General features: G+C 35.7%; 1 protein-coding gene across 2 annotated transcripts in view; it reads left to right on the top strand.

The window, feature by feature from the left end:
* LOC120418313 (protein disks lost) overlaps positions 1-25,696 on the top strand; it is a 430,904-nt gene extending 405,208 nt beyond the window's left edge. For both annotated transcript variants that reach the window (XM_039580641.2, XM_039580642.2), the window contains exons 8-13: positions 13,776-14,750; positions 14,813-14,939; positions 20,281-20,616; positions 20,929-21,171; positions 21,523-21,749; positions 25,344-25,696. In XM_039580641.2, the coding sequence (XP_039436575.1) occupies positions 13,776-14,750; positions 14,813-14,939; positions 20,281-20,616; positions 20,929-21,171; positions 21,523-21,749; positions 25,344-25,535 (2,100 nt within the window). In that variant the 3' untranslated portion in view covers positions 25,536-25,696. The remainder of the gene's footprint in view (positions 1-13,775; positions 14,751-14,812; positions 14,940-20,280; positions 20,617-20,928; positions 21,172-21,522; positions 21,750-25,343) is intronic.

The following is a 25,696-nucleotide window of genomic DNA, read 5'->3' as shown; positions in this document are numbered from 1 at the left end:
TTTGTTATTGGATTGTAATTGTAATAACAGACTAATAACATTTTGAGTTATTCTTCGAACAAATCTTTGTTATTATTTTTTGTTATTTTAACAACTAATCCGATCATCCCAATAACAGTTGGAGGTATTCTTCCATAACAAAAAATGTTATTCCCAAGTTGTTTTGGCTTTCAACCAATATTAGACCAATAACAAATTTTGTTATGATAACATAAACTGTTATTAAACCCTTATGCAAACATGGATTTTTCATGAAGATTCCATATCACTTTTAGTTATTTTAACAGTATTTGTTATTGAAATGGCATGAATTTTGTTATAACCGTCTGCCCGGGTTCTTTGGAAAATACTGTAAGTTTTACAAAATACCATATTTTTACGGTTTTTTATTTATTGAAAATGATTTTTGCATCCATTAACCCCTTGGTCATTTGGTTTGTTCTGGTTTTTTTTGCCTGCTTTTTAATTGGGCTACGGCCCAGTTATCAAACGCGCAGTAAAAAGCAGCCCTGTTAAACAACGCCCAGTTACCGAACAAGTACTGTAATTCTAAAAATTAAAAAAAAAACAGGTGCCAATCTTTCAAATTTTCAGTTTGTTTAAAAATTGGAGGAGTACTTTATAATGGTCTCAGGAAAAAAAAAACAAAATAATTAGATCACAGAAAACTTAATTGCATTACGCATTTTGAATTGACAAGAGTGGTAATTTTGTACTTAATGAACATTAAAATTCAAAGAAGGGAAAAAATTGAAAAAAAATTAAAAAGACATTTATTCATTTAAAAATACATACTTAAGCATTATACAATGTACTCTAAATAGTTTTCAATAGATTTTTTGTGTTTTCAATAAAAATTTAACTTTAAATCAATATTTTTTTATTGCTTCTTATATCTTAGGGAAATTCAGAAGGAGGAAGGGACAAAAACTTGAAAGCAATATTGCAGCGGCCTTATGTGTTTTACTTTGTTTTTTTATCAATCAATTTCAAACTCTTTTTTTTTCGAGTAAAAGAAAATAGCATTTGAATATCAAACCAAAAAAATCTTCTTTATTACCTTTGAAGGACAAACATTGTATTTTTAATTAAACATTCAAGCATTTTACAAGGTTCAAGACATCTTTTAATACTTTTATTGTTTAACTTTCATCTTCAACATTCTAATGAATTCCTTCATCATCAAATTACTAACTATGCCAATAGTTTGATCAACCGGAAACGTACTTCAATTATAACTCGTGAGTCATGATAGGAAAAACAAACTTCTTATGTGTGCTTTGAATTAAGCACACATCCAATTTCCCTTGCCCTTTCTCCCTCTCGACTAAATCAACATTCAAGATGTGCGATAGTGAGTTAGTTTTTCCAATGACTTTCTTCCACTTTCGGTAGCTCCCATTACCATACACTTCCGGTCCGGATGTTCCGCCCTACACTCAAACTTCAACACCCACACACACACACACTCATCTGAAACGCATAAAAGTGGAAAAATCAACAGTTCGTTTCCTTCTAGTCGTGTGCACACACCTGCTCTCTTTTGTCTATTTTTTTATTCCTAGAACGAAGAGTTTTCCTTCTTTTTTTTTTTGCTGGCAGAGCAAGTTTTCTCCCCCAAACCGTTCTCATAGTTGGATTCACTTCACGCAGTTTGGTCCGAATAAAGGAATAGGGAAAAAAGCTTTCCACTCATTGGTTTTTCCATCCCCCACCCCATCCATAGTCTTAGTCTCCCGTGTCTGGGTGTGTATTTTCCATTGTGTGATTCATCGATGCGTTGGCGTCCGGCCTGGAGAGTGAGAGATTCGATTGGGGTGCGTTCAAGTGGAACGCAAATATACCACCGGAAACATCCCTCCCCACACTCTTCTTCCATAGCCCTCTACTTTCACACTCCGAATCACCCCTCGGGAATTGAGCAAGATGGTTGAGCGCACCTTTTGCACACCCAGGAAGGACAAATAGAGATTCAGTTGGTTTCGGTTTGTTCTTTGGTAAAATTATTTTAGGGTTGGACGACTTTTTTATGATAATGATTTGTGAATATAATGAAAGTTTAAAATAACATTGTAAAAAAATGGGTATATTTCAAAGAACCATCTTATGATTTTTTTAAGCAAGAGAAGGAACAGTTACCCTATAGTTACTCAGCTGCTTCCTGTTTCCTTACCATCAGGTACAACGGTTCCTTCTGTTTCAATGTTGATTTTAAGGGGGATTCTTGTAGATTTCAAGATTTGTCTACTTTTGAAGCTGTATTTATTTTTAAAAGATAATTTTACAATTAATGAACATTCTAGAAATCTGTTTGTTCGCTTGACTTTTTTTTTGGAATTTTTGATTATTTTTTGTTAAATTGTACTGCTTCTAAAGTGAATAAAACGTTTCTTGAACGTTCCTTCTCAAGATTAACACCCGACACTTTCCTTTGCTTTACAATTCCTAGACTGACGACAAACTGTCCAGCACACAGCAAATGTGATTAACAAACTGTCATCAAAATATGCAAATGTCCTGGGTCGAGTGACTCAGCGTTACACATTCTATAGTGCAAAGGACGAAAATAGACACACACACTGTATGCTGTGCATACGTGGAAAATTGCATTTTAATGCAAATTTTCCTTACTGCCTTGAAGTGACACGTCTTCACAAGATTTTGTCCAGTTCTTTGCTGTATTTAAAGTTTCACTCATACTGTACGCATATGAAGAAGAGGCTACCTCCTTGGAAAACGTTGTTGATTTGCTTAGGATTAACTTGTAGGCGATAATACCGATGACATAATCTCCAGAGAGTAATTTGAATATCATCATATTGAAAGACTGTAGCCAACCATTATATTATTAGCACTAGCGTGCACAGGGTGGGGCAACATGGGGCAACTGCCCCACCATCCTCAGAAATTTGTTCTAAATTTAGTCAGGGGGTGTCCACAAATGAAGTATTTTTCAAAACGTCCATATTATTGCCCCACTTTCCTCAAAGAGCTGGGCACGCTAGTGATTATTAGAATATTAGGATTGTTCACGTTTAATATATTTTAGAAATCAAACTTTTCAAGACTTTTTTGGATTTTGTTTCATTTCTAGACAACATTTTTCGAAGACTCATTAAATTTAATCTCGAAATCTATGCTTTCTACAATCAAATTCGTATCAAAAACATATAGCAGTTTAAGTTTTGGTCAAATTAGAGTAAAGTTAAGACACAGTAATTTTAAAGTAAAAAAAAAGTAGTTGTTCGGTAACTGGGCGTTGTTTAAATGGGCTGCTTTTTAACTGGGCGCTCGATAGTCGTAGCCCAGTTAAAAAGCAGACAAACGTCAAAAAATCAAAACAAACCGAAATGACCGAGGGGTTAATAAATGCCAAAAGCCTGTTCAATAAAGAAAAAAAACTTTTTTCAAACTTTTATTTAATTTCAGTCACAATTAAAGAAATATTAAAAGTAAGCATTGCAAATAAATTTAAGTATATTTTATTTTTATATTTCATCAGGAAAAATATTATGCATCAGTTGTCCCCTCGTTATTTTTCGTTCAGCCCAGTTAGCGAGCAGCATTCGGTGACTGGGCTACATTCTCAGCCCAGTTACCGAACAAGTACTGTATATGTTTGTTAGGGTGGTCCAAATCAAAGCAAATATTGAAGTATTACTAAGCTAAATTCCAAATATGAGCTCATTTTGACTACCTGAGCCCTTTTGTTAGCTTTAGAAAAATCGTTGTCAATATCTGAAAAGTGCCACAGTTGTCAAATCCTTTCAAATTCTCGCTTGGTGGACATATTTAGGTGTTCTTAAAAATAATATGACAGCTTTCCCATTTGTCCATCCATTCAAACACGGCTATTATCTTACAATTTAATTTGGCCCTTCTAAAAAATTAGTCTGAACTTTAAAATTTTCAAAATATTTGTTTCGGTGCGATTCTAAAAAATTAGCATTTTTCTTGCTTTTACTCGAAAACGGCGGAGTTTTTTGAAAAATTGCTTAGGTGCTTTTCAATTCCAGGGTTTTTTTAAGCACAATGAAGCACAATAGCTTGTAAAACTATTTAAAAAAAACTCTAGAATTGCAAATTCTACTTTATACATATAACAAAATATGTAAAAAGAAAATTTTCTTGAAGCTAGAAAAATCACATTTTTTCAAAGATTATGACTCGACGAAAATTGTTTTGTTCATACTGCACTATGTTTTAAATGATGCAAGTCCTGATTTATTATTGCAGAAATATGAGATGATTCTTAACGCAGGGAAATGCATTTCAAAATGTTTTCAGTGGATTAGACTTCTATTTCCATTGAAATTCTGAAGTTTTTTCAAGAAAATATTTTTCAGCCCGTTGATTTTTCGGGCTGATATTTTATGTGAACGGCAAAATGTCTTCTTTGATAATAGAAAAGGTAGTCATAATGTTTCATTCAAATAAAAAATTACCACAAAAAGAATTGCTCGAACAGATCTTTTGATCAATTTGGTAACGTCATGATTCGAATTCCCGGACGCTTCGAAGCTCGGACACCTTATCTTGTTTTATTAATTATTTGGATATAAGTACGCGTAACTACTGTCAAAACTGTGTTAGTTGATGAATTCTAACGTCAACATTTATTTCAAATATGTTTGGACGCTGTAGTCAATGCCAAAACAATTAAATAACATAAAAATATGAGATTACCAAAACTGTGAAACGTTTCACTGAAATATTTCTTAGGCGTCTGAAGCACCGGGAAGGCAAAGCAGAAATTTATGGTTCTAATTTCCTTAAATTCTAGCATTTTTATCGATTGTTTTGATGTTAACAGCATATTTGAGACCTAAAGAATGCTTTGGACTTAAATTTCATTCCAGATTTGTGCGATTCATAAGCAAAATCGAGTGTCCGGAATTCGAATCAAAAGTGTCCGGATTTCGAATCAGCTTTCATCAGTATCCGGGATTCGAAGAACAAGTCAATTTAATTTTAAGATTCTGATGAAAAATTGTTACAAAAGACTTTTTATACTTTTTATATTTATGAAATTTTTACATTTCCAACTTATTACATGACTTTTTTGCCAGCTATAACAAAAATTATATGCTACTACTATAAGTGTCCGAATTTCGAATCATGACGTTATCGATTGAGGAAATCTAAAAAAAAGGTACGTCCTGAAAAAATTACCCATTATAAATAAAAGTTTTCAGTTTTTTAATTGTCCTAATCATAACCTACAACTTTGCTCAAGGCACCAAATCAGTCAGAATATTCCTTCACAAGATACGGATTTTCAAATATTTAAATACCATTTTTGTATGGGCAGCTGCCAAAATTGCATGGAGACTTGTAAAGACAACCCAATGATGCACAATGCCTGCTTTGGGGATTGGAAGGTTTTCGTAAAGAATTGCTCTACTGCTCTTCACCACAAGCTCGTTTCACTTTGAATTATTCGACAAAGTTTTTTTGTTTTCATAACAATCCATTTAAGAGGGTAGTTTAGCAATTTGTAGTATTGGTCATTAATTTAAGTTTTTTCTGCTAATCTTGTTATGTTTGACTAAGACTCAAATAAACAAACTTAACGGAATCAATTCTTCCACCGACAAATCACTGATTCGTAAAAAAAAATCTCCGAAACGGATACTTCCGAGAAGTTGGTTCGTGTTCTGCATGACTGATTTCCAGGACGATTGTTCAGAGCGTCGACTAGATAAAGAAGAAAAAAAAAGTTTATTCTGTCCGTTTTTCTCAAAGTTGAACAAATAATTGCAATAACAACAGATGCTCGTCACGTCTCACGTTGGCTGGTTCGATATCATTTGCAGCACAAAGGTGGACACCAGCCCTGCCAGAAGACCTTGTGAGTCGTTTTTCCGCATAACAAAGAACTCCAGCCCACCCGCTCTTCACTCACGTGGACCATCTTCCGAGTGTTATAAAAGTTTTCTTTGTTGTCTGTCCTCCCATTTTGAATATAATCCTCTAGCCAAGGAGACTTCATCCCGTCAATGTTTTCCCGGGAAAACATGACAAAGGTGAAAATAATAATAAATAAAAATGTAAAATGCCACACCTTGGCCCATAAAATGGCCTTGGCAGGATATTTGCCTGCCGTTTTTTGAATGACACCGATATGGCGGCAGCTAAAGCTCATAGAGTAAACATAAGCTTAACGCGCGCGTTATGTGAGCTTTTCCTCCCCCCAAGGCAACACCTCAATCAGGCCTATCACCGCTGATTGGATTCACATAACCTCAGGTTCCCCCTCCCACGCCATAATCCCTCTTGTTTCACGACCCCATAAACTTTGTCCTGAAAGAAGGAGGCACACCCCTTTTGTGATGAAGTTTTATATCCTTCCTTAATGCCATTCTTGGGAAGCATTCAAAGTGACGACAACGCGCCGTGTGAGCAGATTTGAAATTCATACAGATTTCAAACCGTCCAACTTTGATAACTCCTTCAACCCCTGCCCTTTTATTGCAGAGAAGCTTTTTTTTTGCTCGAATTGCGTTGAAATTTGCCGTGTAGATCCGGCAGCACGTGCAGCACAGGATATTCGTCATATACGGGAGTTGTCTATTTATGACATGTGACATGTACAAAAGTTCATCCCCCCATTTGACTCAATTTGCGTCGAAAACAGATATGAGTTGTTGTTCTGCGAACGGCCCCCTACTCGGAATGGGTGAGAATGATGAGTTGATGTTCAAGTTTAATGACTGAGAGATGAGGAGTTTATCAGTTTTGAATAAAAAGAAGGAAATTCAAGTTTGATAAAAAGAGATTCAGAAAAAATATTGATTTGAGCAATTCTCTACCAAAACCGGAAATGGATTTTATTTGTATTTTTTGATTTGGCTCAAACTTTGTGGGGGTCTTCCCTATGACCAAATAAGCTATTTTGTGTCATTGGTTCACCCATACAAGTCTCCATACAATTTTGGCTGCTGTCCATACAAAAATGGTACGTAATGTTCAAACAGCTGTAACTTTTGAGTAAATTTTCTGATTAATTTGGTGTCTTCGGGAAAGTTGTTGGTATTGTTGAGGACTATTGAGAAAAAATAGGTACACGGAAAAATAATTGCAGATTTTTTAATTAACTTTTTTTTTACAAAAACTCAATTTCCCAGCCAAAATACGTATTTTTTTATTTTCGAGATTTTTTTATATGTTTTAGGGGACAAAAACCCGCAACTCTTGAGCCATAGAGAAACATGGTCAAAAAATCTGCCGCTAAGCTATGAATTTAAAAAAAAAATATTTTTGGAAAAAATCTAAATTTCATGCAAAAACCAAGCTTTTCCATTCGTGAAATTTTCCGATTTTTTCGAAAAAAATATTTTGAAAAAAATTAAATTATGACTAGCATTTTTAATGGGCGTAATATACAATGTTTGGCTTTTTTAAAATGTGACTCTAGATTTAAAAAAATTCAAAATATTTTTTTCGAAAAGATCGGAAAATTTCAAGAATATTTTACGTTTTAACATTGAAAATTGAACCATTAGTTGCTGAGATATCGACATTAGAAAATGGTGGGTTGTTTGGGTGAAATTTTCTTTTTCTTTGAGCCGCTGTATCTCAGCAAGCAGAGGTCCAATCTTCAATGTCTCTTAGACAATTTTATAGCAAATTTCCCGAAATTTAAAAAAAATTAAGAAATGGTCACTCATGGTCATTATTTTTAAAAATCGAAAAACTGCAAATATTTCGCCAAAATCAAACTTTCGGTAGCTATACCTTGAAAACGGAGCCCTTTATCAAAAAATCTGTAAAGTACTTTTCGATTGCAAATTCAATTTTATATTAAAAATAACGTCCAATTTTGTTTGCATGAAATTTCGATTTTTTCCAAAAATCACTATTTTTTCAAAAAATCATAACTCGGCGGCAGATTTTTTGACCATGTTTCTCTATGGCTCAAAAGTTGCGGGTTTTTGTCCAATAAAACATATCAAAAAGTCTCGAAAATCAAAAAATAGGTATTTTGGGAAATTGAGTTTATGTGAAAAAAAAATTTATGAAAAATTTGCAATTTTTTTTACCTTGTACCTATTTTTTTCTCAATAGTCCTCAACAATACCTACAACTTTGCTGAAGACACCAAATTGATCATGATATTCACTCAAAAGTTACAGCTGTTTGAATATTTACGTACCATTTGTGTATGGACAGCAGCCAAAATTGTATGGAGACTTGTATGAGTGAACCAATGACACAAAATAACTTATTTGGTCATAGGGAAGGCCCCCACAAAGTTTGAGCCAAATCAAAAAATACAAAAAATAAAATTGGTCGAAATCGGCCGATTTCGTAGAGAGTTGCTCATTTGAAAGAAAACTTATTGCGCGTTTTCCCGAGAAAGACACGCGGCAAACCAGCCTCGGAACGACGCGCCGCACTTCGGCAAATGCGCGCTGTCAAATCCCATACGGCACGTTTTGTTTTTGTTGATCTTCTTCTTCGAATCTCCTGACATTGTTGGCAGGTTTGTTTTTAATTGCACCAAAAATGCAGAAAATCGCTGGCAACAATGTCTGCGGCACATTCTGAAATGCCGCGCGGCGTTTATCTTTGAAAGAAACGGACAATAATGTCAGAATACCCAAAATATGCGTAGAATGAATTTAGTTTATTGAATCTTTTTAATTATTTTGAAATCCTTTGTTTTTACTTTCTTCTTTTCGAACAGTACTGACAATTTTTTACAAGACTCGTTCATTAAAAACGACCGCTGACTCTGATGCTGGTCTTACACGGAGAAAAAAGAGTTCCTAAAATCGTGAACACGCGTTCATGAAAATGAGACCCACGAACAAATTGTTCCATGAACATTTTGTTCGTGGTTCTCATTTTCATGAACGCTTGTTCACGATTTAAGGAACTCTTTTTTCTCCGTGTATGCGGGCTTTAAAATGTTTAATAAAATTAAATTGAACAGAATTTTGGATGGGTGCTACACTAGGGTGACAAGAAAAATTGAAAATGTCTGCAAATCGCAAGAGATACCCCCTGGATCGATTCTTTAGGCAAAAACAAGTAACTGTGCCAATTTTGAGCCAAATCGGTTAAGGCTAAGGGGTCGCTTTTCATCGTTGAAGTTTATATGGGGAAAATCGCAAAAATGTATGGGGAAAAACATCGCTTCAGGATTTTTGCAGCAGGTGGCGCAGGTCTCGCCCAAAATTGTCCAAGTGTGAGATTCTTGTAGGAAATTTAATTACCTACAACTTTGTAGAAGGGTGCAAGACGATCCGAGTTGATCCTGATGAGTTATTAACAATGCGATGAAAAGAAATCGGCTTATATACTTGAAAGTATACAAGGGGTATATAGGAAGTATATAAGAAAATATTTTTTTCTAGAAAAATCACCAAAAATCAGGATCAACTCGGATCGTTTTGCACCCTTCGACAAAGTTGTAGGGAATTAAATTTCCTACAAGAATCTCACACTTGGACAATTTTGGGCGAGACCTGCGCCACCTAGCAGAAAATTACTGAAACGATGTTTTTCCCCATACATTTTCGTGATTTTCCCCATATAAACTTCAACGATAAAAAGCGATCCCTTAACCTTAACCGATTTGGCTCAAAATTGGCACAGATACATATTTTTGCATTAGGAATCGAGTCAGAGGGTATCTCTGATGTCGATTTTTTTTATTGTCACCCTAGTGCTACACTAATAATTGTCGAATCTAATTTAAATGCAAAAGGTTTTACAAACACTTCCGTATAGATGGATCAATTCAGGTTCTGATTGATTTGATCTCCATTTTCTCCGAACGCAACCTTCTACCAATCCGAATAAAAACTCATTAAAATTCCACCGAATTAAATCAGATGAAATGCCAACCCATCCCAACTGACACAGTTCGAATTGATCATCATCTAATTGCAAACACAGAATGGAAGTCCTTTCACTCGGATCTCAAAATACCCTTTCGAATGACGCGCGTCCTTCCAATTTTCTCGTCAAGCAATTTCTCTTTCTACTGCTAGCTCCCAATCCAAAAACCCTCAAATGAAATCCGAAAAGAAGAAAAATCATACCCTTTCGCATAGTAACCATTTTGCCCCCCAAATTCATCACCGAATCGTTTGGCGCAACAATTGTGTCTCAAATATCCCCTCCCGAAACCCATTATCAACCCCAATCGTCGTCGTCCTTGGAACCATCCTTTTTTTCGGAACGACGCTTTTCCTTCAACCCACGTTTGTTTGTTGATGTTTCATTTCGTCCCACTCGTTGGAGCCTGGTGTTGTTGCCGTTCCTGTGCAAATATCCCCCCAATACCGGTCTTCCGAGCTTTCTTGGCGCTGTGAATCCTTCCAAGACCTGTCTGCCAAAACCAGACATTGCCGATTTGAAATTGATTGATGTTCGCCACCCGTCAACAGTCAACCGATGAGCGTAGAGTTTCCTTCGACTATAGTAGTATACCTACTCTAGCAGGAATTTAATTTCTCAGCAGAACTGTCTATTTTGTCGCTTGATTTTTGGCTGTAACTCTTCTACCTTTTAGATTTTCTTTATTTGCTGGAAAAAGTGTTGAACCTGGATGAAAATTGTGTTTACATTGTTTTTGAGCACTGTTTATTATGTTTTCCACAAATTAAGCCGTAGTTCAAAAGGCAACTTACCATCCATAAAAAATAGAAATGCAAACAAGAGCAGTTATCATGTTTATTGTAAATATTATCTTCATTTTTTGTTGTTCTCTTTGCGATGATTTTTTGCGGATTGCAGACTGGATTTCGCCATGTGGATGTGTACCATCTCTCTGCTCACCGAGGATTCTGAAGACACTGCTGCTGCTTTACTTTTTTAAGTTGACAAGGAAAATTCTCCACCCCAATTAAGTTTCGTTTGAAGTTGGACAGTTTTTGGGAAGGGACAGGTATAGGATTCGCTCTAAGCAAGCGTTGCGACCATTGGAATGTTATTTTTAAGTGTTATTTTTGATGAATTTTGAAAACGGGAAAACAGAAAAAACAGTAATTAAAAATTCCTCCAGGAGCATCCAACGTCCAAAAATTACCGGGATTTGTGTAAAACAAATATTTCCCGTTCCCGGAAATTTGTAAATTTGCATGGTTTGCCGAGCTACCATGGTTACGGGTTTCGCTTTGTAAGTGGAAGGTGATGGGTTCGATTTTTGTCTGGCTCGGCAAAGTGATATCACTTAAAACAGTAAATCTGCTCATTGGGAATACTGACCAGTAGGGGATGGGTTTCGACTAGCGTCGTGCTGGGTATCCTTAGGTCGTGAGTTCGGTTCTCGTACCGGGATAATGAAGTTTTGAAATTTCCCGGGAATTGGGTACTAAAGCCCTATGTCCATTTTATGTACAACGGTAAAAAACACGATTAAAAACCATTTCTGATCACTTTTTTTTTATTTTAATACAAAAAAAAAATTGACAAGACAACATTTTTCGATGGATCAACTATGGTCCCCTTGGAGCGAACTGTCAAGTTGGACCTTTTCTGTCAAGAAGAGCCGTGAAGTTAATTTTTAAAAATTGAATTAAAGATCCATTTTAAATCCTTTGAGGTCGTTCAAAAGGTCATTGTACTCAGAAAAATAAGCTTTATCGTTGTGAACAATAAAATCTCAAATTTAAGCTTAAATTTAGGACCCAATTCACGAAATTCAAGCGAAAGTATACATTTTCACAATCTGTTGGTACAATTTCTTTGAAAATGCTCTGAAAAAAATAATAAATAATTTTATACTGTTCAATATATTGTTCAGTTTATTAAAGAATTAATCAGATGATCAGAAAATTTGATAACAAGATTTTTTTCTGACAATATTAATTTCTGAAGCAATTGGAAATAGATCTTGTTTAATGAAAATAAACTATTAAAATTTAGGTAAGCTTATCAAAGACCGAGCCACGTAGCCCAGTGGTAACGCTTCCGCCTCGTAAGCGGTAGATCGGGGTTCAAATCCCGGCTCGGACCAACACAACTGGTGATCTTTTCCCTTCTGGATTCGATTGCTTAGTAAAGGGAAGGTAGTGTATCGTCACAAACTGGACCTTATCAAGACACATTAAGAAGACAACCTATGGAATGTTAACATTAACCTTAACATGTTAACATTAAGTTGATTAATGAACTGTCACTGAATCCGCTTTGTAAATGCTGGCCCCGATACTCTTCACGGGTGTTCCCCTCAGGAACAGGGAAAGATTTACTTTTTTTTTACTAAGCTTTTCAAAGAATACAAAAAATCATTAAAAATCTATTTTGTATTGTTTGAGAGGTGACCAAAACTTACTAACAAATTTTAAAAACTTGCTTCAAATATTTCAAGTAAAACAAACACGAGAAGTTGGATTTTTAGAAAAACTAAAATGCTTTACTATTTTGTTCAAGAGCTGAAACTAGTATTACTTGTTTTAGGAAAGTTATTTGTTATGAACAACATATTTTCTGCTTTCTTTCATTTCAACTTTATGTGTAATCCACACTCTATTTAACTGGTCACAGAGGAAAGTTTAAAATACATTTTATGATTGTGGAGTGTGGATTCATTTAACTCACTGTCCAAACACCTCGATAAAAAAATACTTTTTAACCATAAATACCTGGGGTCATTTTTTATTTATTGTATGACTTGAGCTTATAAAATTAGAAAAAATATATATTTTCTTTTAGTTGCATGATTTTTTAAACGCAATCAAGCTATACATTCTCGCTTACTTTTTCAAAAGGTCCTATGTACAAAGGAAACTCATGGCGCACTGGTTGTTTTATAAGTAATCTATATCTTCCCACATATTTTAGCCACTAAAGTTGCTGTCTTATTCAATTTTGTTGCAAAATATTAATCAGAACCAAGTTCAGAACAATTTTCAATAAATTTAAATTTCCCGGGAGTTCCCGAGTAATTGGTTAAAAATTTCCCGTTTCCCGGGATTTGTGTAACCCCGGAAAATTTGATCGGTTACCTGGGACAAAACCGGGAAAAGCACGAAATTTCAAGGAAAATAAACACTAAAGATCCCGGTAAATTATGGAAAATTGAAGTAGAACTAAAACTTATGATAAAGCATCATAATAATTACTGGAGTTGCTTGTGAAATTATTTTAAGAATAAATATTTGCTGATTTTTTAAATGTGAATTGTGTGTTCAGTTTGAATTGGATTATTGAATATTTCTGTCGTTAGCAGAATCGAGTGATATTGTTTAGTTTTTTCTTAATCACTTATAACAAACTTGAGCAAATTGTATAAAATGGCTTTCGGACGTCATCTTATAAAATACCATGTAGAAACAATGGGAGAGAGAGTTCCGCGTTCTTTCCATAAGTAAAATTTAAGAATAGCGCTATTGCTTAAATTTGACAATTCTATTACAATGTTTTATTTCTAATAAACAAACTATGCCTTTCTTTTTAAAGAAAGGTAAAATAACGAAACAATATTTTTGTTTCTGATAAATCATCCAATTATTCAATTTTGAAACTTGGAAAAAATTTAAATTTTCCATAAGAAAATATCGAAAAAGGGTGATGTACTGTGTGAAGATTTCATTAAAAATTACCTTTTTAATATCTTGAAATGTTTTTTTTTTTCCTCCATTTATAAATGCAATCTGCAAAATTTGACAAACTACAAGTGAATGTTTTGCGTTTAAAACAATATAATAGAAATAAAATAATATTCTAAGAAATTAATATATTCAAAACAAAACCTTGTTTTATTTTGGCCTCCTTGATTGAAAGTTGAATTAATCCTCCTTCTTTTTCTATAACTTCAGCTCCTTCCCCTGTTCGACGTGAAATCGATTCTGGTGCGGGCCATCGCCGAGCGGAAGCTCATCATCACCGTGCCCTGGCTGGTCCAATATTTGGCCATGCTGGACGGGATCAGCCTCCGGTTGGCCTACTATCGGGGCCTGTTTGACGTGCTGTACGAGCTGTACCTGCGAACGTCGTCCGTTGAGCTGCTGCGACACGGCACGGCCGCCGACCGGAAGCTGCTGGTGACACCCACCTCAAAGTTTATCATCCGCGTCAGTTTGGGCTGGCTGTTTGAGCATCCGAACGTCCCGGAGGAGTACTACAACTACAGACAGGAACGGCGTGGGTCGGGGGTGATTGTGGACCAAGGGTTGTTGAGCTACAAGAAGATTGAGCTGTCGCTTGACAAGGTCAACGCTGAAGAGATTCAAACCAACCAGTCCCTCCAGGGAATTCTGAAAGGTGAAGAAGAGAACAAATCATCCCTGATCAAATACGATCCCAGCGCCGTTGAAGAGTCCGTCCCCCTCAACCCCCTTCTCGAAAGCATCCTGAACGCGGCCTGTCCCTTCCTGGCCGACTTCCGCGTGTCCATGATGCCGTCCAAGCTGGAAAAGACCGTGTCCCGATCCGGTCGCTACCGTCACATCACAACGAAATACTCCGGGGCAACGACGGTCCCGTCCGCGAAACAAAACCCCACCAACGATCAGCACAAACTGCTGGAAGCGTTTCTTCAGTCCCAATCACTCTCCGTCCGTCGAACCGTCGAGTTCGTCATCGAGCGGACCTCGTCGGCGGCCGTCAAGGACTTTCAAATTGCCGAGCTGCTGCCCAAGCGAAAGAAAATCACCGAACAAATCGCGACCCTCGAGGCGGACACGCTGTCCGCGGCCACCAAACGGATCTACGTCATCTGTACCGAGGCCCTGGCCGAAATCAATGCCAGCTGGGACGCCCTGCTGCCGGCGAGTTTGGCGCGACGGATTAAGGTATGTAAATACGTGATGCAATGGAGGTTCTCAACATTTGAAAAAAAAATCTTCATTTTTAGGAAGGATTCGATGCGCTGCTGCCGAATGAGACTCTGGAGGCGGTTAAGCGAACCTGTATAAATCTGGCCCTGGAACGGTGTCTGGCGAAAACGAACGAATGGCGTCAAACGCATATGCTGGAGATTGGTGAGTGTAATTTCTGGTTAAATGAGGATTCATCTTTGTTTTTTTTTACAATTTTGGAAAAAATATTGCAGGCCAAGGATTGATACCTAAGAGCATGCAATGGCACTGACCTTGTTGCGTGCTCTTCGGTTGACGTCCACGTAAGGAACATCCTGGAAGGAGCGTAACTAACTACATCCGTAGTTCTGTTAGATCATCCGAATTATCTTGATCAGAACAGTATAGCTCTGGTTCCTTGCGAGTGTCCTATTTTCTTACCTCCACGTTGGCTTGGTTTTCATGATGACCTAGCTGGTGGCCTGTGGAAACGGATCGTAAACCTTTGACCACCGCGGGTCAGAGTCGAGACGGCTAAAAGAAAGGGGCGACAATGTGGGAAAGGGAAGTAATTTGTGATTGTAGACGGTATTGTTTCGATTCGCAGTATGTTGAGTCAACTGCTGTGGATGTACCTGAAACATCGCACAACGGGGTTTCTCTCCTTTCCATTTCCAGCTACCACCTATCTCCTTTTTTATTTTGCTCTACTGATTCTCAATTCTTCACTGATTCTTCTATTTAATATCCATCATTTGATTTTGATATTACTAACTTTTGATTTTCTTATCTCTCAAAGCTTTTCCACTCTTTTTTACCAATTGATACTGGTGTAACAAACTTTGTTTTTTTTTCCTTAAAAATATACTTTTCCTTAATGTACTAGTAATATCAAGTCTATTTATCATTCGCCTAATCTTTTTTGATTTTATTGCGAATTTATTTATTTGAATAATTCTTTATCTGTCCTATAAATTATCATTACTATAATCTAAGCTTGTTTTGTATCTCTATTTATTAACTATTGTCTTATTTTACATCTAATACATCCAGCTTCTCATTTTTATTCTTTAAAATACGCTCATCATTCTCTTATTCTCTCATTATTTTCTTCAATCTTCACCCTTTGTTTGAAAAGTGAGGTTTGAGCCCTTACTCAATTTATGGAATGGTAAAAGGATTAACACAAATATTACTATTGTACTTTTGGTAAACTTTTATAACATGCTTAGGACCAAAAATTGTAACAAAACACCGCGACAAAAGAAATAGCAACAGATAAACACGACTCAACACTAGGAAAGATTTCAGGAGAAAACAATACACAGTAAAATAACAACTAATTTTTGAATTCAAACTAAAAATATAACAGTTTTTGCGTTGATGATAGTTGATAGGCACACTATAAATGGTTAGGCGCTTATACTTACATCAAACCCTACGTAATGTACCACCCCCGGCCGAGTTAAAATGCGTAACCGGAAAAGAAGGTGTGCATGCCTGGCACGAACACTCAAAGCGTGTTCTAGCGTGCTGCTCGTACTGACTCAGAGCAAGGGTGAGATGTAGGTGTAAGGGCAGTGCGTGTTCGTCGGGAACCTGGTGCATAAGATCGGTCAAGGCCCGTTCTTACACTGAAAATTGCGAATTGCGAATTGCGAATTGCGAATTGCGAATTGCGAATTGCGAATTTTGGAAAAAATATTATTATTGTTACCAAATAACCTAAAGTTTTTTCCAGCATTTTAAAAATCTCGCGTTTGTTTCAATAAATATTTATGATACGATTCGATAATTCAAAGTGTTTTTTTTTTGCGATAACTTTGTAAAATCTCTATGAAAAATAACATGATTTACACATTAAGCTTCATTACTATTTTTTAATGAGGAAAATAATAAACAATTGGTAGGGTTGCCAGATCTTCATCTTTCTAGCTTATCGGAAAAATCTATATAACTTCTTTTTTTCATATATGATATTGTAAACTTTACATCAAATTCTCCGCCTGTGCAAATAATAACTGCACACAAAATAATTTTGGTTTCTAAGTCAATCTATTTATAACAAAAAATGACTTTGCTTTTCAAATGCCTCCTTTCACGTTATATGGTCTTTAATATATTTTTTCTATATCCTGTTAAATTATACCATTTTTGAACTGTTGAACATAAAGTCCAAGCACGGGATTGAAACTCGTCTGTAAAACCGGTAAAACCTGTATCATTTTCTCCTTCAAAACGGTGACGCTGCGTGGTGGTAGCAGCCCTGTTTATTACACTGTGAAAATCATATCAAATCAAATGATTCGCTCTACAGCATTGCCTTGGCGTTCTCGATTGCGAGATTCGTACTCGAAACTAGGTGTCCGAAGATTTGATTGTTGAGGCAATTGCAAACCTCTTTTTATACCTTAGCTTTGCAGAAGAAGAATATTTTCAGTGTGCACATATTTTGTGTGCAGTTATTACAATGAACTCTCTGGCTGTCGATCTTCTCGATATCAATATTGCTCCAGCTGTCAATAAATTTTTCAGTCCCATCAAATAGATTGCTTTGATTTTTCATGCTATAACTTGATAACTCCCGCTCTCGACGGTCCCTTCAATATCGACAACGAGAGAGTTTACTGTATTTGCACAGGTGAAGAATTTGGTGTAAAGTTTGCAATCATTGTTTTTTTTTTAACCGCATCTTTTTTTACGAGTGCCAAAAATATTCATAATTACCTTTTGCCTCTTGGTGACGCTTTATGTTAGTATGTGTGTGGTCGATGTTTGCGGCCATGCACGCAGAACACAGAACAGTGAGAACTAGCGAAAATGCCTCACTTTCTTCAGATACATATTGAAATTGCTTGAAAATTCATACCCGTTAAAACAGTTCCGTGCGCACGACGAAAGCCGATTTACAAAAAAAAAAATAAATAAAAAAATGATAAAATTTATTTTTATGTTTTTTTATACAGAAAAACAACATATTTTGATTTTTGTATTTTATTTTAAAACGAAACTTCAAAATCGGCCTTCGGCATGCACACGGGACATGTCTTGAGAGTATCCAACTCAAATTTCAGCCAATTCGGTCCTTCCAATCTTGAGATATCGTGGCACCCGTAAATCAAATCAGTCAACTCGAGAAAAACGCTCAGAAAGTTTGACAGTTCGTTCTGCGCATGGCAATTTTTTTAGCTTATATCGTCTGTAAAACGGAATCGACGTAACACCTTATAATATGGCCCTCTTAAACCTTGCGGTTTCGTCAACGGATCCACAGGCGTGTATCGTTCTTTTTGCGACAAGACTCCGCCTCCCGGGTCTCCTAAGTGTGAAGGTATGGCACGGGGAGAGGGCACCGAATACCAATTTAACACTTAGAATTTTTTTTTTATATCGTCTGTAACTTACTTTAATCATACAATATCTACATGAAACATTTAGGAGTGATGGGAAACCATCTTTTGAGTTAATTTAATGAATTTTCAGTAGTATGAAATTTTGAGATTTTCTACATGTATGTAACCCCTTAAGGATTATTTTTTCTTCGATTCCGTCGCTAAACCTTTTACTTTTCCGGTCATTCTCGAACGATGAATCGGCCTACTTTTCTCTACTAAAAATAACAGAATACAAGGGCTAAAATGTTCTACTTTTCAGCAATCACGCAGAAAAATATTTTGTGCGATCAGCCTGTATGAGGTTTGATTCAACATTTTTTTTTGTTGAACCTTGATTTTCTCAATTCCACAAAAATCATTAGTTGTTTTGAAAAAAATGCTTTGTCGTTTAGCGTTGATTCAACAAAAATCTTTATTTTCAAATCAACAAAATATTTCGTTGATTCAAATATGCCGTATTTTTCTGCGTGTTGAAATGGATGCTGAAAAATTAAACTTTTTGATAATATTTTAAATTATTTCAAACTTAATTCTAAGTCAACAATGCTTGCTCCCTGATTCTTTGCCCACAAATAAAAAAAATCTTTTCTTTGACCAGTGTTTTTTTTTTTTTTGGGCTGTCTTTTGATCATGACTAACAATTTATTTTTTGTTTGCTTTTTATTTAGGCTAGGCTGGTACAAATTATATTAAAATTTGTTGTCCCTTTGTGGTCATGGTCGAGAGGGTGATAAAAAATCATATTTCATGCACAGTCTTCAACATTTTAAACAAAAAGTAACACAAAATGCATTATACATTATAACAGTTAAGCTATTACAAAACTTGGTGTTGTTTTTTAAGGAGTTTCCGAACAAAGTACTAGATTTCATGTGTTTTTCTAAAAGTATACGTCAAACTTAACTTAAAAATACTGAAATGTCAAAATCGTCAGAAAATGGCATGGGACAATTATGCGTAGAACGGCAGTACAAATGGCTGATAAAAATAGACCGTTTCATCAAATCTTTGGAGAGCATTAGGAAAGCAATCCTATAAAATTTGCAAGTCGATTTTTCATTGTATCTTTTATTTGTATGAAACTTTGCCCATCGATTCCTTATGTCCAAATAAGCCATTTTGCAACTAAAGTATCTTCATACAAATCTCCATACAAATTTGAAGGCTGAGGCTGTCCATAGAAAGGTGCTATGAAAACATTTGAAAATCTGTTTAATATCTGATTTTGTGATCAATCTGACGGCAAATCTGTAGGTAATGATTTGGGCAATTGAGTCCTAAAATGAAGCTTAGATTGGTTATATTATTGTTTACATCGATAAAGCTTATTTTTTTGAGTACAATGACCCTTTGTACGACTACAAAGAGTTTAAAATGGATTTTTAAATCAATTTTGAAAAATTAACCTCGCGGTCCTTTTTAAAAAAAGGTTCTACTTGACAGCTCTTTCCAAGGGGACCATAATTGATCCATCGAAAAAATGTTGTCTTGTCAACATTTTTTTTTGCATTAAAATAACAAAAAGGGATCAGAAATGGGTTTTAAGCGTGTTTTTAATCGTTGTACATACAAATTTACTTAGGGCTTTAGGACCCTATTCAGACAAAAATAGTTACATTCTAAAAAAATGTCGCATTTTAAAAAAATACTTCGTATCACAAAAATCCAATTTTGATATGGTTTAGTAGACTAAAAGTGCCAACTTTAGAGCCATAAGTATTGACGGACATTTTGTTTTTGGCCAAGTTATGGTTATGGTTTTTTTGGAATGTATCGAAAAGCACACAATTTTTTTAATAGGGTCAAACCGCCAAATACTATGATTAAAGCCTTTTTGTATGTAAATTTGGAGAACTGCCCTAGATAATGTTTTTGTTTTGAATTCCAGTGTACAACGTAATGTAACAATGTATCTTTATCTAACAATTACGCTAGTATACATGCATCCATGTGCAATAATTTTATCAAAATGATACAACCATTTTAAATCAGAAACCCGCATCAGCAAAGTTTATCAAGACTAAAATGTGTGTAATTTGTATTCAAATATGTTTATCTCTCCAAATCCCTACTGTCTGATGTAAACTTAATCTTATTTAACTTCTCTCTGTTTATTTCTCCTTCCCCAGACCTCTTCTGCAAGGACATCCAAGGTGAGGCGGCCAAGGCAGTTCGTCCCTCGTCCCTCGATGCTGACCCGTCGTCATCATCGCTGGCCAAACCCCCCCAGCCCAATTCCTCTCAAGCCCCCCTGACGGTAGTTTTGGGCCGGGTGCAGCACACCGCCGTCTACGAACGGCTCCAGGCGCTCGTCCACGTGGCTGCCTCATATCCGGACGAGCTCGGCCCGGAAGAATTAGTGCAGTTTTTGGCCCTGGTCGGGCGCTACCTGGACGAGCAGGACGGAACGCCGACGATGAACAAAACACTCGCCTACATGCTGCTCCAGCTGGCCCTGCTGTTGGGTGAGTTTGTGTTTAGGGATGCCTTGAAAAGTTTATTTGTTTTAATGTAAAATGAAACGAAAAGTAAAAAATTCATTTTGTAAAAATGGTTCGTCTTTTAAGCTTGGTAATTCAAGGAGTTGATTTCTAGACACCCCTACAAACAACCTCTCCCACGTGGATGACACACAGTGTACGTGACCGGTTCACCGGAAGCGAGCTTTTGCCCGGAATTCTAATCTCGTTTAATGCTTTATTTACGCTGTTCCTTTCCCAAGCCACGTGTGTGTCCCTTTTCACCCCAACTGTCTCTCTTTCCCTCTCTCGCTGCAGTGATCAATCGGTGTGATCTAATTGTGCCTGACATTGTGCAAAGTTTGCTGGCCGTGTGGAAACACCGGAAGTTGGTCGAGTTTTGCCAAATCCCCGAGACCGGAGGGGATGGCAACGGTGGCAGTGGCGGCGAGGAGGAGGAAATCGAACGGCTCATTATGGCCGAACAGAACGAGGACGGCGAGCGGTCTCTGGTGGATGAGGCGGACATTCAGCGCATCCGGGACCGGAAGCAACAGGAAGGTGAGTGTGAAGGTTTTTCTCTGCAGGAAGATTCATAAAACAAAATGTTAAAATTTAATTTCATAACGTTCAATCTCAAAGTTTAAAATGACTTTTTTATAAAATTAATTCTATTGAAAATGCCTACAACTTCTATGCTTCCTAGAGATTTGCCCAGATCGGTCATCGTTTTTACTAAGCTTTCGATGTGGGGGTCAAAAACTAAACCAAACAACTTCAGGGCAAAAGGACGGCACCCTCCCAACCAATAGAGTTAACTTTAATTTGATCTATTTTGTTGAGCAGCAACAGTAACGAACTTTGAGCAGCTCCCTCCCCCACTAATTGATTTTCTACCGCTTTTTCGGACAGAGGCCAACTACATCTTCTCGACGCTGGTGAGCAACCGGTACATTCGGATGATGGAGTTCTCTCAGCAACTGCAGCAGAATCAGAATCAGCAGCAACAGCAACGAACGGTGGACGAAGTGTTTGCATGCTTTGCTAATTTCATCAGCAGTCTCGTGGACAGTAATTTCATTACGATCCGCCGGCTGAACGAGCAGTTTGTACGGATCTTCAACGAGGACTGGCAACAGGTGAGCCGAGCGGAGCGTTTGTTGGTTTAGGTTTCGGTCGCCGCAGAAAAGGGATTTTGAATGGGGGTTTGAAACAGATTTGAATCGAAGTGGTTTGATGGAGACGCTTGGTAGGGCACTCAGGGATGATCCATCGTGGAACTCCATTGATGAGTTGGATCATCGAAATATATGCTTACTTTTACATGTATATATCACGACCTTACTGAGATATTTAGGTTTGACCTTCAACAATAATATTTTTATTGCTCAAGTATCAAACAAGTTATCAAAGAAAAAAAGATTTGTTAAATATTTAAAGCTGTTAAATACATCAATCCTATTGTTCTGGCCATCCAACCAAATAACCAAATGAGTTATTTTTGCGATATTTTTTTGAAATTTTATATACCTTCAGCAGAAGTGACCTTGATTTTTACAAATTTACCCAGAGATATTTGTTGGATGTTTTAATAATGCAAAGGACACCTGTTCAAATTTATGTTCGATAACTTATTCAAAATGAAAAAGAGTGTTATTGACATCTAATCTAAATTTACTTATTAGATAAGAATCATTAGAAGAATTAAAAGCTTGATATTTTTTCTTTTAAATTTTAAAGTTACGAAAAAAAAAGATAAACCGTAAATGTTCGTGATTGTTCTTGAAATACGATAATTTTATCGGCGATAACCGATGACAACTAATTTTTTTTCCTAAAATGACCATATTGAAACAAATTCTACCCAGGCTATAAAAGCAACTTTTTATAGTTTAGTAATTTTTTTTATTGAAAAAAATTACATTATCTGGGTATAAAGACGCGTAATTTTAAATGCATTTTCATTGTTTTATAATTTTAGAGCCAAAGTCTCTAATAAAATATCGTAGTTTTTTAAATACTAACATTTTTTTATTTAAAATATTGGTATCGATTAACGCAATATTTGTAAAGATTTTCACTGATATTAAAAAAAAAACTATTATTTGTACTATCGTTAATTTGAAATAAATCCGACAAAAAATATTTAAACACATTTTTCTCAAAAAAAAAACTTTTTTTAAACAATCAAATTTTAATGGGTCAAAAAAAAGCATAAAGTCTTGGATAAAGTGTAGATTCTAACTGTATAACAAATGTTAAAAAGTGTTAAACACTTTAATTTTAACAATTTTATTTAATGACTTCTTCATTCATAATTTGCAGTAGAGCAATTTTCTTCTTTTTTGTTTTTTTTATCAAACTTTGTGGAGGTGGAGATCTTCCCTATGACCAAGGTTTGTAGGTTGACGGTATTATTGAGGACTATTGAGGAAAAATAGGTACACGGAAAAAAATGATAATTTTTAAAAATAGGTGTTTTAGAGGACATAAACCCACAACTTTTGAGCCATAGAGAAATATGGTCAACAAATCTGCCGCCGAGTTATGCTTTTTTATGCATCTTTTCGAAAACAATATTTTTATTTTTTTTATCAAGGCCAAGTCTTCATTTTAAAAAAAAAACAAAATATTGTTTTCGAAAAATCGGAAAATTTCACGAATGTTTCATGTTTTAACATTGAAAATCGGACCATTAGTTGCTGAGATATCGACATTTAAGCACAAGATTTATTTTTTTACTAAAATCATTATATTAACAAAAACATAACTCGTCGGTAAAATGTTGGTCCATACTCCTGAATATCTTAAGAGATGGGGGGTTTTGTCCCCTAAAACAAATTTTAAAAAATAAAAGTTAATTTTTTTGGGAATAATTATTTGTGAAAAAAGTTAATTAAAAAATCACCAAATTGGATTGGTATGAAGATTTGTATGGGTGAACCAATGACACAAAATGGCTTCTTTGGTGATAGGAAAGGCCCTTACAAGGTATTGCAAAAATAAAAAAATAAAAACAAAAAATAAAAATGGTCGAAATCGACCGATTTCATAGAGAATTGCTCACTTTGACTCAAAATTTCCAAATCAAATACAAATGGCTGCAAATTATTGAAAAACATTTGTTATCGAACAACAATTAAACAATCTTTTATGGACTATTCAGAAAGAAAACATAGAAAGGATTCCCCATAAAAAAATTATTTGCTAATACAAATTTCATATTTTGGTCCAGTGAATTTCATATTATTGTGACCACATTTTATGAAAAACTGTGAATTTTTACTACAAAACAAACACAATTTGATGCAAAATAATTAGTTTGTGTATTTTGATTAGAATAAGTAAATCAAAATTATGTAAACAATATTGAATTGACGATTTTATGAAAAGTTTGATAGGATTTCATACTATTCAATGAGTCTTGCTATATCAAATAAAATTTACCAATTACGGGTGGCCGTCTTGCCCCCAAATAAATTATTTTTTAAAACATTTTTTTGCAAATAGCTCATCGCATTTTTTAAACTTTTCCGAGGGACATAATCTAGGGCAAACTTCAATTTAACATGAAAAAATATTTGAAGACAGGAAAACATATTGTTTTCTAACAAAAATGCCTAAGTTCATGAATTACTCATGAAAATTACATCCAGTTTCAAGTTCAAAAATTATTTGTTTATTTTGAGCTATTTTAATACTATTTCAAACAATATGTTTGGCAAAGGTGACTCCATATGCATTATTTAGCATGAGGAACAGTATTGCTAAACGTTTTAGTAATATTCATTAGTATACTTATTAAAACAGTGGGGTGGCCGTCTTACCCCGCCTGGCCGTCTTACCCCCAGCTCCCCTAGTGATGTACGATTTTTCTTTGCTAATTTTTTTTTGTCATTTTTCGAAAGTTTTGAAAAAAAAAACACTTTAATATAAAGATCATCTTTGGAAGCTCAATTAAATTTGTAGTTGAAAAGTACTCCAATAAAATTTTGATTTACATACATGTAGAAAATCATAATATTTCATATTACAGGAAATTCATTAAATTCATTTAAGAGATGATTTTCAATCACTCCTGAAAGTTTCATGAAGGTATTTCAGGATTAAACTGAGTAAAAGATGAATTAAACTCAAAATTTTGCCATGCGTAAAGCGAACTGTCAAACTTTGTGAGCGTTATTATCAAAACATCGAGTTGATTTACGGGTGCCACGATATCTCGGGATAGGAAGGACCAAATTGGCTGAAATTTGAAATTTGTGCATGACGAAGCTCGATTTTAAAATTTTGCTTTTTTAAAAAAATCAAAAATTTACCATTTTTTTATGAAAATTAAAAAAAATATCTTTATCTTTTTTTATATAATTTTTTTGAAAACCGGCCTTCGTCATTCACACAGAACCAGTTTGACGAGTCTTCACCAACATTCTGAGCCGATTTGGTCTAGGCAGTGTTGAGATATCGTGGCACTCGTTTTTAGATACTTCTAACTTCAAATATCTATATCTCCGCACGTACAACCAATATCTTCAAATTTGTTTTGTTAATAGATTTTTCATCTTTATTTTAGTATATTGTATTTTAGTATATTGTACAACATCTCTATCCCAACACTATTCTGTACGCGCCGCTTCAAAATCCCTCCCCAAAAATGTGTCCACCTTAATTTATGCTAATTATGATCCCGTTTTAATTAAACTCACTTTCCATCATTATCATCCCGCCCACAGCACACACTGGAGCGCGTCTCGCGGCTGATGGAAGCCGTCCTGCGGAGTGGCCGCGGGGATTCGTGCTCGGCCCAGGACGGTGGTGGCGGTTGTGGCCCAGGTGGACGCCCAGCGGGAACGGCGGACGATTCCCACTCGCAACTGTTTCTGGAAATGCTGTCGGATCTGGCGCGCGAAATTGAGGACTTTTGAGGAGTGGGGCGCGCGCCCTAATTGGGAAAGAAGGACACCACGATGATGACGACGACGTAAATCACTGCCAGGTGAGAAAATTACGTTTTTGGATTTTGCATTTAGTAACACAATTTTGTGTTGTGGTTTCTGGTTTCGTTTATTTACTTTGATATTATTAA

The sequence above is a fragment of the Culex pipiens genome, chromosome 2, assembly GCF_016801865.2.
Source record: "Culex pipiens pallens isolate TS chromosome 2, TS_CPP_V2, whole genome shotgun sequence".
NCBI classification, from domain to species: Eukaryota; Metazoa; Arthropoda; class Insecta; order Diptera; family Culicidae; genus Culex; species Culex pipiens.
The sequence above is the reverse complement of the archived record's forward strand: the minus strand, read 5'-3'. Positions and strand labels throughout refer to the sequence as shown.